Below are 14,004 nucleotides of genomic sequence, written 5' to 3'. Positions count from 1 at the left end.
TCGCCTTCTCCGTTTGCCAACGCGTGGAGAAGGGATTCGGTTTCCCGGAGGCTGCTTAGGCTGCTACCGTCGTCTGGGTGCAATGTTTGCTGTAACCAGAGGGAGTCCTCCGCTACTCTCCGGATTACGTTGGAAAACGAGCGATCCGCTCTAATTTCCTGCGTCGCTTGCTGGAAAGCCTCGCGTCTCCTTTGCCTTTCGGCAAGGCCTCGAGTTCGATCTGTAACCAGGTCGTGCGTTGATCTAGACATCCATCCGTGTCGTCGTTCGCTGCAAAAACAAGAATCGTGGTCGCCAAAAACTGTGTTAACTCTTCGGGCCAGACAATGGCCTAACACAGGGTGTCTACGGAAGACACTTCACCAAAGGGTGTTACGGCAACCGGATTAGACTTCAACGCTTAATCCTACTTGATTAAGTTACTTATTATGATCGTCTTCCATAATCACACGCGTAAGATATAACAATTAAGACAGAACGGCAATTAACACAGAGAGATAACAACGCTAAACTTTTATTAATTAACCGCTAACTATTACATTGTATCCGGGCCTTTAAATAGGTTTCCGGTCTGTATTACAAAACGGTGCCATCCGCACCTGTTCGGGATCGGTCCGGATCCGGAACGGCATACCGTTTCCGGTCCGTCTGTCCACACTCATAGCTTAATTACAACCACATTCCTACTACTTAAATAACTCTCTGTTTCCCACTCTGGACTCCTTTGCCGGCCAGTAACAATGCATACGGACAGAGACGACCCGACAAAAGAACTCCAACCTCAACGTCTCGTCTACGTCTTGCTCCTTCATTTCTGCGTTGTAGGTCGCCAAGTAGAATGGGACTTTGTCCCCGTTGAAACGGCTAACTCTATCGACCACTCGCTCAATAGCTTGTTGCGCCGTCTCTCTTCTTGTTGTTGCTCGTCCAAACTCCCTCACCGCTGTCGTGATGTGGCGTGCTCGACGGTGGGAAAAACCGGCGAAAGGGGGGGCAAAAATGTGCATGTGCAATGTGTGTGCACACAAAAGCGATTAATTGTGCATATGCAAAATAAAAAGGAAAAGAAAGGGTAAAAGGGAGGTATAGAAGCTCGTGCAAAAATTAAGAGAGAGGAGAGATAAAGGGTAGAGGGGAGACAAGCTATAAATTTATAGAGATAGAATTATACATTGTATAAGAGAGAGTTAGTGGGCTAGTGGATAGTCACATTGATTACTAGTTGGAGGTGCACGGTTCAAATCTAGTCTTATTAAAGAATTTTATTCCTTTTTCATTGAAGACTAATTTAGCGACCCCCCCTTCTTTTTTTCCTATAAAAGGAGGTCGAGGGGGGCTCATTCGGGAGGACGTTTTGAGAGGAGGAAACTATCGCCAATTTTCCTTCGAAGCTCTTCATCTCCTTATTCACCACTTCTCTTCATCTCATACCCCTTCATCCCCCCATCGCCACGTGCTCATCTTATTCGTGTCGGCACTAGAAGTGCTCGTGAGCCCAAGCTTCGTTGGTTCGACATTGCTCCGCCCCGTTTGTCGTTGCGAGCCCGTGTGCTCGCCGTTCAGGTGGTCGTGGTTCGTTGGGATTGGCATTTTGGTGGTGCTCATGTGTATCTTTGTCGTGTTCGGTTTTGCCTTGTCTTTATGGGTATTTAATATTTATGTTTTGATTGAGCTTGTGGTTAACTATAAGTTGCCATTGTAAACAAAACCCTATTTTATAAAGGGTCCTCTTGCGTTAGAATCGAACACGTATTTATCTCTTTGGTCAATATCATTCGTGTTTCTTTCTCTCCTTCTTTCTTTATTCGTGTCTTTCTTGTACGTTCGGCCGTCTTGTGACGAGGGGACCGTTCGGGCTTGCCCATGCACCTCTCCTCCTCATAAAGGTGTACGAGCATTTGTATGTGTGTTTGTGTCTTCCTTGTACGTCCGGCCGTCTTGTGACGAGGGGACCGTTCGGGCTTTGCCCATGCACCTCTCCTGCTCATAAAGGCATACGAGCATTTGTGCGTGTGTTTGTGTACTCCTTGTACGTTTGGCCGTCTTGTGACGAGGGGATCGTTCGGGCTTTGCCCATGCACCTCTCCTCCTCATAAAGGCATACGAGCATTTTGTGCGTGTGTTTGTGTCTTCCTCATACGTTCGGCCGTCTTGTGACGAGGGGACCGTTCGGGCTTTGCCCATGCACCTCTCCTCCTCATAAAGGCGTACGAGCATTTGTGCGTGTGTTTGTGTCTTCCTCGTACGTTCGGCCGTCTTGTGACGAGGGGACCGTTCGGGCTTGCCCATGCACCTCTCCTCCTCATAAAGGCGTACGAGCATTTTGTGCATGTGTTTTGTGTCTTCCTCGTACGTTCGACATCTTGTGACGAGGGAGCGTTCGGGCATGCCCATGCACCTGTCCTCCTCATAAAGACATACGGGCATTCGTGTTTGTGTTATCGTCCCCTTATGCGTTCATGTTGCGTGCTCATCTTGCTTGTACCCGTTTGGTCACTTGGCTCGTACGGTGATCTCGGAAGGTCGACGAGTTGTGATCAACGAGAGCCACTGGCCTCACAAAACAAAGGGCAACGAGACCTTGCTCGGGAAGGGGTCGGGAAGTAGTATTGTCGTAAAGCAAACCTCGGGTTTTCTCTATCCCTTGAGTACTCCATAGTCCAAGACCCCCGTGGTCCTGCCCAAGTAACACACGTGCGCGAAACTTCGCGACATAAATTGGTAGTCGTGATCAACGAGAACCACCGGCCTCACAAAACAAAGGGCAACAAGACCTTGCTCGGAAGGGTTTGGGAAGTAGTATTGTCGTAAAGTAAACCTCGAGTCTTCTCTATCCCTTGAGTACTCCCTAGTCCGAGACCCCCGTGGTCCCGCCCAAGTAACACACGTGCGCGAAACTTCGCAACACCGCTTCGACAAAAAGTTGTGCGAAGTCATCTTCTTCCAACTCCATTCTCCCTTGCCGCCCTTCACATAGGGTTCACCAAAGATGTCGCATTATTACATGTGTGCATGTAGAAGGGGCGGGACCACAGGGGTATCGGACGAGGGAGGAAGGGATGCCGAGAAACCGACTTCGGACACGTCCCGGACGCAACCGAACACGAGAGAGAGAGAGAGAGAGAGAGAGAGAGAAAATGCTAGCGACACCGACTCTTATGTGCAGGAAACAAGGGGCTATGCTCCCGTCACCACCAGATACACCAATATGCACAAACAGATATGAGTATATATATTACAAGAGAAAAGATACAACCTCGGCTTCGAACCAGACCAAGGTAGGGTAGGTTACAACAGCAGTCTGTTGCCAAGCCGCCGATCGGGGAGCTCTCGGGCTCATTGCGCTGAGCGAGGTCTTGCACAGGAGACCGAGCAGAAACAAACCCTAAACAGACACGAACTCTCAACCCACACGACGACGAAGAAAAGAAACTACCAAGATGAAACCCTAGAATGATATAAGAATAAGAGAAGAGGAAGAACACTACCAAACCCTAGACCTAAGTGGTATACCCTCCTAACTCAAAATGGGCAACCCCTCAACAAGGGACCCCTCCCTCCTTTTATAGACCAAGGAGGGGAGGGCGTTACAATGTGGGACAAATACTCCCTGTTTATTCTATACGTCGTTTCCTACTATACATGTGCACATGTTACACACCACCGACTTGCCCTATTCCACCCCGGTTTCTCACTATAGCCGAAAATCTTCACAACAACGTACTTGATTCAAAAAACCTCTAAACTGTGATCGGGTCCCATCAAATTTTGCAGGAAGACCGATCTTGAGTTCTTTGTGAATCCCTCGAGTGCTTGATCCTTGTTGTTGTAATGATACAATAGTCGCTTCGAGTTGTTGTACATGTAACGTCAGCTCCCCGTGTTGTTGTTGTTTTTCCAACGCTATTTGTTGAAGATCCCCCAACAAACGGTGATTTTCTTGTTCTAGTGCTACAAATTTCTCTTTTAAGCACTGGAGCTCCAAGAAAATATATTGGTATTCCTAAGTGCTAACAATTTCCATTTTACTAGGGAGGATAAGAGGATTAGTATGAAGGGAATATGTAAGAAGATAAAAGGAAGAGGAGAAAAGGAAGACCACAGGAAATCGGTTCAAACTATCAGGATTAGTACTAAGACAGAGAAGGAATTAGTCCTAAAAGATGAGGATTAGTACTAAGAGAGGTGTACAACTCTCGAGAGAAGGAGAGAAAGAGAGAGAGAGAGAGAGAGAGAGAGAGAGAGAGAATGATGATAAAAGATATATATTATGTGAAGAGAGTATACAATAGTAACTAGGAGGCTTAAGATTGGCGTTGAATCGATTTGGTTCGAAATAATGCCTTGTGCCTCCTTTTATAGAGTTCTCAGGAGTACTCCTGAAGTTTCTAGAATGTTCCAAAGAACTCTAGAATATACATCAATTTCCTGTAATAGAGTTTAAATGAAAATAATATCATTCGTATTAAAATACATAGTCTAATGGTAAGAGCTCGACTCATGTAGCATAAGGTCATAGGTTCTAGTCTTGCTGTATCATGACAACGGTGAAAATAGTTGCAAGAAGAATGAGTTTTAATAGTCCTCAGCTAGTTCAAGCAAATGTGGATGATAATGATTGCCTCAAGGATCATAAGTGTTACAAGGCAGAACATTTATGAACATGTTTTTCAAGCTTTATGTTGTCATAAGTGTTACAAGGCAATTTATGAACATTTATGAACATGTTTTTCAAGCTTTCATTGTCATAAGTGTTACAAGGCAGAAATTTTATGAAGAGGTTTTTCAAGCTTTCATTGTGTATGTAGTTTTGTCAACTATTTCCAAAAATTCAAATATAATGAATGACATTTGGTATTTTCATATTGGTGCAACCAACAATTTAACAAATCATAAAGATTGGTTACAAAAGTACAAACGAATTGACGCTCTCAACAAAGCATAAAGATTGGTTACAAAGTGTAAGCCAATAGACCCTCCTATTATTTTAAAATACCAGAACGCCATTAAACAAGCTGAAGCAACCATAGAAGGTGAGATAACCTTTGAGCTTCTTGGAGGAAGATATTTAATGGTTAATGAAGTATTCTTATTCCCAACTTGGTGGCGCTGCTCTTGATTTGCAGCTCTAGAGTCTCCAGCTTTCAATGGCATCTATCAGGTCTTTCCACGACCTCTCCGAAGAGCCTCCCTTCACCACCACCGCCTCTCGGCTTGCCTCAAGCCACATTGTGCGCCCAGATTGGGACACCATGAGCTCTCGCACCTTCGCCTCCACCTCGTCGCGTCGCACGAGCTGCCCAAGCAGCGGATCGGAGTCGAAGGCCAGGCCCACGCCCCATTTGTCCACGCAGCACCGGTTGTTCATCATCTGGTCCGCGAAGTAGGGCCATCCCAGCATTGGCACTCCCGCGCATATGCTCTCTAATGTCGAGTTCCAGCCGCAATGCGTCAAGAATCCGCCCACCGCCCCGTGCCTCAGAACCTGCAGCTGTGGCGCCCACTCCACGAAGCATGCACGCTCCTTCATCCTCTCCAAGTAGCCCCCAGGGAACAAGGCCTTCTCCCCATACATCAGATCCTGGCGAATCACCCACAGAACCGGGACACCACTGGCCTCTAGCCCTAATGCCAGCTCCTCGAATTGCTCCTGCGTCAGCACAGCTATGCTCCCGAACGATACGAACAGCACCGATTTTAGGGCTTGTCTGTTTAGCCAATGGAGGCAGCTGTGATCGTCTTCCCAGAGCGCTGCACTGTGATATGTCGTCACTAAACCCTCATTGCCAGGATTCTGAGTAGCATCCGCTCCATCCCCATCCATGCCGGCTTTGCCATGGTCATTAAAATATGCAGGTGGTAGCAGAGGGCCCACCGCGAATATGTGGGGATTCTCTTCCCGTAAGGCCTCCAGAGTTTCGTGCTCCAACGCATCGAATGTGTTGATTACGATGCTCGAAGCCTCCTTGAGCCTCTGGTATGCCTCCAATAAGGTTGCATACATCAGATCAGCCGGGTCAAAACACTGCAGGAAGCTGAAGAATTCGTTTGGCTTCAACGGAGGAACACCCGGGATCCATCGGATCAGGTCGTGCGGATCTTCCAGCAACCAAAGAATTATAAGTGTTAGGCAGACTTACTGCTGTTACTACTATACTCCATACATAATACACAAAATGTTTTGATTGAGTGGATGATTGCGCTAGGGGGTATGCTAGAAAGGAGGAGGTTGGGAAGGGGGGGATGGATTATTACCGGATCGATGGCCCTGATTGACGGCCATGAAGGAAGCAAGCGCGCCCGCAGAGGCAGAATAGAAGGCGATGCGAGGGAGGCTGAACTTTGTGCCGAGCTCGAGCAAGAAAGGGAGGTAGAAATCGTAGATGATGAGGGAGGGGGGTGGATGAGTGATGGGGTCGGATGTAGAGGCAGTGATGAGGGATTGAAAGAGCTCCTCGAACTCGGGGAGGAGGCTGAAGAAGGAATGGCGGAGCTCGACCATGCTGCCGGCCCCAGTGGTGTTCCCGGTGTTGCGCTTGTCGCGTATTTCGACAATGCGGATGTCGAGACCCTGGTCCTGGAAGACGGGGGCGAGGTTGCGGACGAGGAGGGGATGGTGATACTGCGTGGCCACAAAGGTGACCACGAAGTCGTTGTCCCGGGCGAGCTTGACGCAGAGGTGCATCATGGGGTTTATGTGGCCCTGGGCGGGCAAAGGGATGGCCACCGCATGATGCCTACTACTACTACTACTACTACTACCGTTTATGGTGGTGGTTGCATCAGGAGACACCATAATTTTTGTAGCTGAATTGCTTCTGTGGATGGATGGATTATCCACCCCTCTTCCTGGTGCTTCCACAGTTATAGTCTGGCAATGCATACATATATATGTATATGTTACATGTATGGATACACACGCGGGGCTTTAAAACAATGTAATGTTGAACTACTTGAGTGATCTTAAATGCATCGTGAGAAAAGTGTGCACCACTATTTGGATCCATTTCTTTTGTTCGCGTTTATACAGTGTAATTCCAAAAAGTGTTTTTTATTTTTTTTCACTAATGCTTAGAAAAATGTGAAGAATGAATTTATGTGACATGTCCCTTGAAGATTTATGTTTGTGAACACAAGTGTTTTGATATTGTTTTTCCCCTCTTGATTTTTGGGTTTTGTCCAAAAGGTTACTACTAATACAAAGTGCCACTAATTGATGGATGGATGAAGTTATTTTCGCACTTCAAAAGTCAAAAGTTAGTCCCAACAGATAGTCCAACTGCCATACCTTGGTCTATACAATGAGGAGCCTCTCTTCATTTTCGATGATTCCTAATCTTTGAGCCTCTCTGCCATTGTAATATTGTAGCCCCTCTTTTATCTTATGGTTTTGTCCCAACATTAGGACTCTTGTAATCTTGTATCTCTTTCTTAGAATGTAAATCATCTTCTTGTCCCAATTCTCTTTGTCCTAACTCTTGCTTCATGCGTTGGGAGACCCTCACAATGTAAGGGCATAAGTTAAAACATAATAATAAAGGGCATTTCTAAAGGACACAATAATGATAGGGAAAGATTTTGTTGTTCTCTAGCTTTCAATGGCATTCATCAGGTCTGTCCACAATCTCTCCAAAGGGCCTAACTTCCCCACCGCTGTCTTCCGGGTTTCCTCACACCAATACGACACCCTCTCCCTCAATTGTGCCCCTACATTTGGACCAATGAGCTCTGGTGCCTTCCTCTCCATCTTGTCGCGCCGCACGACCTGCCCTATCAATGGGTCAGTTTCCAAAGCAAGCCCAATCCCCCACTTGGCCACGCAACATCAGTTGGTCATGGCCCTGATTGACGCACAAGGGCTTAATAATCAGGTCGCCCCCCCCTCTCTCTCTCCCTCTCTCTCTCAGAGAGAGAGAGAGAGAGAGAGAGAAAGATATATTAACATCTTTTCAGAGGCCAAAATGGCCGATAAGACCAAATAAGAGATTACATCTTGAGTGTTGTCTCGTGAGTTGTCTTAAAATAAATTTACTGTTGTACTCACAAAAGACAAAGAGAGAGAGAGAGAGAGAGAGACATGGCTTAAAATAAATTTATTGTTGTACTCACAAAAGTGTACACTACTTTTTGTATTGTAATTCCCAAAAGACAATTTTCATGAACCTGTAGTAGGATTCACGGTAGCACTTTATGGAGTTCTATAAAACGGATTATGTTGTGCAAATTATTCCAGAAAAATAACAATAGACACAAGAAAAATAAAAGTATGCATGATACATCACAAAATTTGTTAACGTAGGAAACCCTAAAAAAGAGGTAAAAACTACAAACCGAGTTCAAAAGCATTTCACTTGTCAACGTATTAAATTGGTACACGAAAGTTCTATTCTAAATATATTAGAGTACTATATAAAAAGGAAGGTAAAATTTCCTCAAATAATTTAAATTAGAACCCAATTAACGAGACACAATAAAACCACCCAAAGACTCACAACCAGGGCAGGAATTTGACGGGCGTCATGCCCGTCGAAGGCCATTTTGACCGTAAAAAACATACACATAATAAAAATGCCCGTCAAGTGACATATAAAGTTTAAATATCTATTTTTCATGCGAAAGGCCCCTACAAATTATGCATGTCAAATGACATGTGAAAATTCTATTTTCCATGTCATCTATATTATATAAATATACATATGTCACTTATTATATATGTGAAGTGTGTATTATAATATATTAATACTATATAAAAAAATCCAAAAAATTATATGTTTTTTATAGCACGCTTAAAATAATATTATTATCATGTAATAATGGTATATATTCTCAAATATTTATTCTTAATTTCTTTACTAATAATATTAGTTAAAATTTGATTGAAATTTTAAACAATAACCTTTATTAAATACATACTTTAAGAGTGTATAACTCTAGGTTTGATTTTAATGTTGTAAGTTTTAAGTTAAAACTAAATGTTTTTACTTAATTTTAAGTTAAAACTTAATTTTTACTAGCTTTTTTTTCATACTTATTAGTAAAAACATTAACATGATATTAATTTTATGTATTTCATTATCTTTGTTAGGTAGTTATGTTTATTTGTGCATCTTTGTGCACTTTCTATAGTAATGAAATGTACAACATGAAACATCATATAGAACTTTCATTATTAAAATTGGTATGCCAAATGACATGTTAGTTTTTGCACTCTTGTGTCATATGACATACATCTTTAAAAAATGCCCGTCAAAAAACTTTTATACTAACCTGTCAAATTCAGGCCCTGCTCACAACATGTGGCTAGTGATGGAGGAGTGATGTTCAAAATGTCTGCACTTAATCGATACTCTAAAGTGCTAATAGAATCCAAACAAGAAGAGTGTGAGCTCTCCAAAATTTCTGTTTTTTCTTTCAAAAGTGAACATAGATATGTAAATACATATTAGTGTGAGCCTTTTCACGCTGTATTAAAAAACAATAACATTTGGGCATCCAATGCATATCCACACACCTAAATATTGTGACAAAAAATGCTAACACCTCTTTCACGTTCCTAATAATCATGCTTGTGTCTCCTCTCATAAACAATTTCTACTCTTCCTGATAAAATATCTTCTTTCACCTTTACATTCTTCTTGATTAACAAGTGCATATGCATCTGTCCCAAAATAATTACACAACACTTGCCATGACTCTCTTTTGTCCAAATCTTTATTATAGTACTTCAAAAGAAAGAACTTTGCATCAAATTTTCACATAATGTTGATATCAAATTTCATATTTATAAGTATAGCTTTGATATAAATGGATCATGTTAGTATTTTCTATGTCATACATTTCACACGTATTCATTATATCACCTTTACAGAGTGGACCCTATTGTACGTGATATTATTGGTGCTAATTCCTTAAACATTAACAAATTTCATTAATCCATTTGCATTAAGTACCTTTCTAATGAAAGAGTTAGTATGCATTGTATTTACAATATATTGTTAAGAGTGTAATGTAAAGGATATAATTAATGATATAGCAAATGTAAAGGATACAAATTTATATGCTACCTAAAGGACAAATCTAAGATGACACAAAGTGAGTTGTAATATGACGCCTACGGATGAGAGGACAGTACTATATAATTATATGTTTGGTAATTATTGCACCCAAAGTAATACGTTGGATTGGCATGATGGTATTGTGGCAAACACGGAATATTACATTGAGCCTCAATACAAGGTAAAAATGCCAAAATGTATCAAACTATATCTTACTACCCTCATGAACCTTGGCTTTCGAAGAGCCTTAACACTCTTCAAATTCACTCACACAAGCTAGGTGTTGAGGTAGCACGATGTCATCATCCCTGAAGGTTGATATATGCTAGTGGAGGATGAGTATCACTTTCTTCTCACATGCCCAAAATATAAGGTAAATTTCAATAAGTATGATGACCTATTAAATGGACATGATAATTTTAGTGTTATATTCAAATCTCCTCTAAGAAGGGTGAGCACGTACATGGGTGCATTAATGTCCTATACAAGTGTTTGCATAGAAACGGGAAGTTGTAGAAAGACTCAAAATTTTGGTGAAAGTGCTCATCAAAATAAAGGAGAAGAGGGAGATTTAAATAACTTTAGGGGAGGCATACAATAACGAGGCTAATGTTGGCTTGAGTCTTAGCTTATCCTTATTCTTTTTTTTCTATAAAGATTTCCTTCATCAGTATTAACTTTTAAGAAAAAACGTTGGAAGGCTACACAATGTACAATTAGAGAGTATTGTATACAAAAAGGATGATCAGGGAAAGGGCTAGGGGTGATGATATTTCAAGATTGGTCCTTTAGAGGAGACCATGAATAGAGGCAACTTCCTCCATAACTGCAGTAATTTTTTTCCTTTTCTTAAGAACAACCTTCGAAGGGCCCGACATATTGTCATATTGCCCACCCACTACTCCCAATAAACTCTCCCATAATTTTAGCAATATATCTGAGAGAAGGGGAATTATGGAATCATATCGTCTTTTACATCGATACTTCCATAAGGTCCATAATGTAACCATAGATACTGTTTTCCATACATGGGCCGGAGCATTTGCTTTCGAGGTTGCGCAAAAGGGGAGACAGATATTAGATGCATGTTAATGGTTGTCTTAGCCTCTAGAGCATCATCTGTCTTTGAAAGGAAATGTGGCACTTGTTCTTAGACAATGTAGTTACTGCGGTGACTTGCAAGAAACTACAAAGCATGCTCTCTAGTCCTGTTCACTAACCCACTAGGTATGGAATAAAGTTCTTTCTTTATTATTGACAATTAATGCAAGTTGCCTCTTCTCACAAGGAGCAGCAGTATGGGGGGTTCTCCATTCCAATCTCTTAGCTTATCTTTATTCTTATCTCTTCTCACTATATGTAAAAGGGCTCAATATTGTGTTATGTTGTGTAATTTTGGTTCAAATTGCCAAAACTTATTGAAATGGAGGGAATTATACTAATGGTGTTCCTCCTCATTCCACAAATACTTGTGTTATAGTCATCATATTTGTAAAGTTGTTTATGAGCATAATTTATATTTCTAAACACATCCATGCACATGATACAACATACTTGTGCACATAAATAGATTATTAGTTACACATAGATACGCACACAATTACCCCTTTATCGCATTAGGAGCTATTCCATGTTACCCATTGTATATAATTCAATCTATAATTAGGAGTTTCTCCGGCTGCACATGCACAAGTTTTAATCCCTCCCCATGAGAGCATAAGATTACGTGTGTATTTGCATTTATTATTTACAAGTGATTGATTGAAGGAGCGGAATGGCAAGCAAACTACATTGGGCATTAATTGTAACAAGTGCGCTTAGTCTCGACTATGAGATAGCTTTTAAATTCATTTTCCATCATTGATTACTATGTGCCTCCGAGATCCCCAAACAACACCACACCCATGAAAACACAACACACATGGGACACCATTACACACCCCTTTTTCTGAATTACCACAATTGTATATGCCCTCCCATACTCTTCGAAATTATGTTTGGAGTACATAGTGCATACTATTGGTATTCGTGTCACTAACATGGCCAGATGTTTTGAAGCATTATTTGAAAGCATTCGTAGCCCAACACAAGATCCTTACATGATCATAGAAAAAAACTCTAGTTGTGCCTAGTACCTACCATTTCTATATTCACAAATACTTTATACATTGTGAAGTACCTCATGGAAGATGTGTTTTGACATCTCTTACTAGTTTTTACTATGTTCACATTTCATGTATGTGTGTGGCCTACTTGTATTGTATATTCTTGACTAGAAAAGAAGTGTCAAACTTTTGGATTTTTCTTTCGTATTGAGCATCATGCCCACCTAACAAGTCATCACACATCTCGATATACCTTATGTATTGAGGATGTGGCAAGTGAATGATATTTATCCTCCATTAGGTTTCTCTTACATATCCTCATTCTTGGGTTGCGTATGATGCTTCATCAACATGTAACTTGCGTGAGTTAGTTCATTGAAGAGTTAAGGCTCTTTGAGAACTGTAAGCAACTATCAAGGAAGTGTAGTAAACATAACAACAATAAAGACGTTTAACATATTGCAAAGAGATTTGGTCCATGTTGGGTCGAAAGGTTCCCATTCCATGTGTTAAAAAACCTTGTTTGCACCAATCATGCTTCCAGAAACCATTGAAGGTGACTTTTGAAAATGCCAATCTCCAATAGTTTTAAGTCTTTTTGGCTCATCAAAATAATCTCTTTGTCATCAAACAAGATATCTAGTATATTTGAGTGGTAGCCTTAGCCTTAAACAGAATAAATTCCACCTTGGAAGAAACCATGTTCTCTACGAGGACCATAATACGATTGTCATAGTTTGAAGAGTCTAATAAATTGGACCATGGTGGTCTACATCAGAAATGGACCCCCACTTCTACGACAATACTTGCATAAAGTTCCAATGGCTCACTCAATTGATGGAGCCACGAGGATGTTGCATCATTTAGTTCTTTTGCTTGAAACATTGCAAAAGTGGGGCCTCAACATTGACCTATATAAAGCCAATTCATAATCATTACCAATAATTATGGCACCAAGTGGGCTGGGGCCCTAAGATAATGTTGGGTGTTGATTGCGAGATTCCTTTTGAAAAATATATTTTGCCCTTCATGGACTTCACACCTTATTGAACGATAATTATGTGATTCAACACCTTACTAAGCATTGCAATTGTTTGCCATACAAGCACAACCTTCAATTCCTAAGTAAACAACCCACTCTAATATACTAATACGAGTCTCGTAGCAATCCTCAAGTGGATCTCATAGGACCATCAGTCTTCCTAGGATGAGAAACTCCAATCGATACTATGGTTTTATTGGATCAATGAAATAACCAAACTCGCAGTCCAGCTAAAATTCATCCCCAAATGGTAAGTTTGGTCAAATATCATGTTCTTAAATGCATGCGAAAATGGTGAGTTTGGTCAAATGCATATCCAAGTCATGACCTACCTAGATAAAGTCATTTCCTAAGTAAAGCCAAGAATATAGGAGACTTTGGATCCCAATTTGCAAGTATAATTATCTTAATAAATTTGCCACTCTAAACTCTCTCTGTCTCTCTCTGTCTCTCTAATCAAGGAGAGATAACTAACAAGAACGATTGTGTTCTCCCTTATCAACAAATCAAAAAACTCAATAATATGGTAGAGCTATATTCTAAGCAACTTCTATGAGAAGATAGATGAAGAGCTCAAGAAGATTATAAAGAATCAAAACTAGCATAAAAAAGATGAACCTGAAAAGAGTATTATGTAAAGACATGTACTTTTTGTTTGAACCTTCACATGATGCCTTCGTATATTTGAAGGTCTATAGCAAAAGAAACGGTTGACATCAAGACAAGAATGAGAATTCCTTTAGATGATGCCTTCCGTATATTTGAAAGTGTATAGCAAAAGAAGAAAGATTGACATCGAGGC

The 14,004-nt window shown here is 41.2% G+C and overlaps 1 protein-coding gene across 1 annotated transcript; it reads right to left on the bottom strand.

The window, feature by feature from the left end:
* Nucleotides 1-4,977: 4,977 nt before the first annotated feature.
* LOC147868540 (UDP-glycosyltransferase 85A2-like) lies at nucleotides 4,978-6,873 on the bottom strand. Its single transcript, XM_087320514.1, has 2 exons — nucleotides 6,256-6,873; nucleotides 4,978-6,099 (listed from the first exon to the last, which is right to left on the bottom strand). The coding sequence occupies exons 1-2, from the start codon at nucleotides 6,794-6,796 to the stop codon at nucleotides 5,129-5,131; spliced, it is 1,512 nt and encodes a 503-aa protein (XP_087176640.1). The 5' UTR covers nucleotides 6,797-6,873; the 3' UTR covers nucleotides 4,978-5,128.
* Nucleotides 6,874-14,004: the final 7,131 nt, after the last annotated feature.

This window comes from Azolla caroliniana, unplaced genomic scaffold (assembly GCF_043228905.1).
Source record: "Azolla caroliniana isolate FFs.n. ecotype wild unplaced genomic scaffold, voAzoCaro1.0.p SCAF_1, whole genome shotgun sequence".
In the NCBI taxonomy this organism is placed as follows: Eukaryota; Viridiplantae; Streptophyta; class Polypodiopsida; order Salviniales; family Salviniaceae; genus Azolla; species Azolla caroliniana.
The sequence above is the reverse complement of the archived record's forward strand: the minus strand, read 5'-3'. Positions and strand labels throughout refer to the sequence as shown.

Excerpts from the sequence above, each read along its gene's own strand:
- LOC147868540 (XM_087320514.1), bottom strand. The coding sequence starts at position 6,796 with ATGGTGTCTCCTGATGCAACCACCACCATAAACGGTAGTAGTAGTAGT. Across the intron at positions 6,100-6,255 it reads CAATCAGGGCCATCGATCCG|ATCCGCACGACCTGATCCGA; the intron begins GTAATAATCCAT and ends GGTTGCTGGAAG.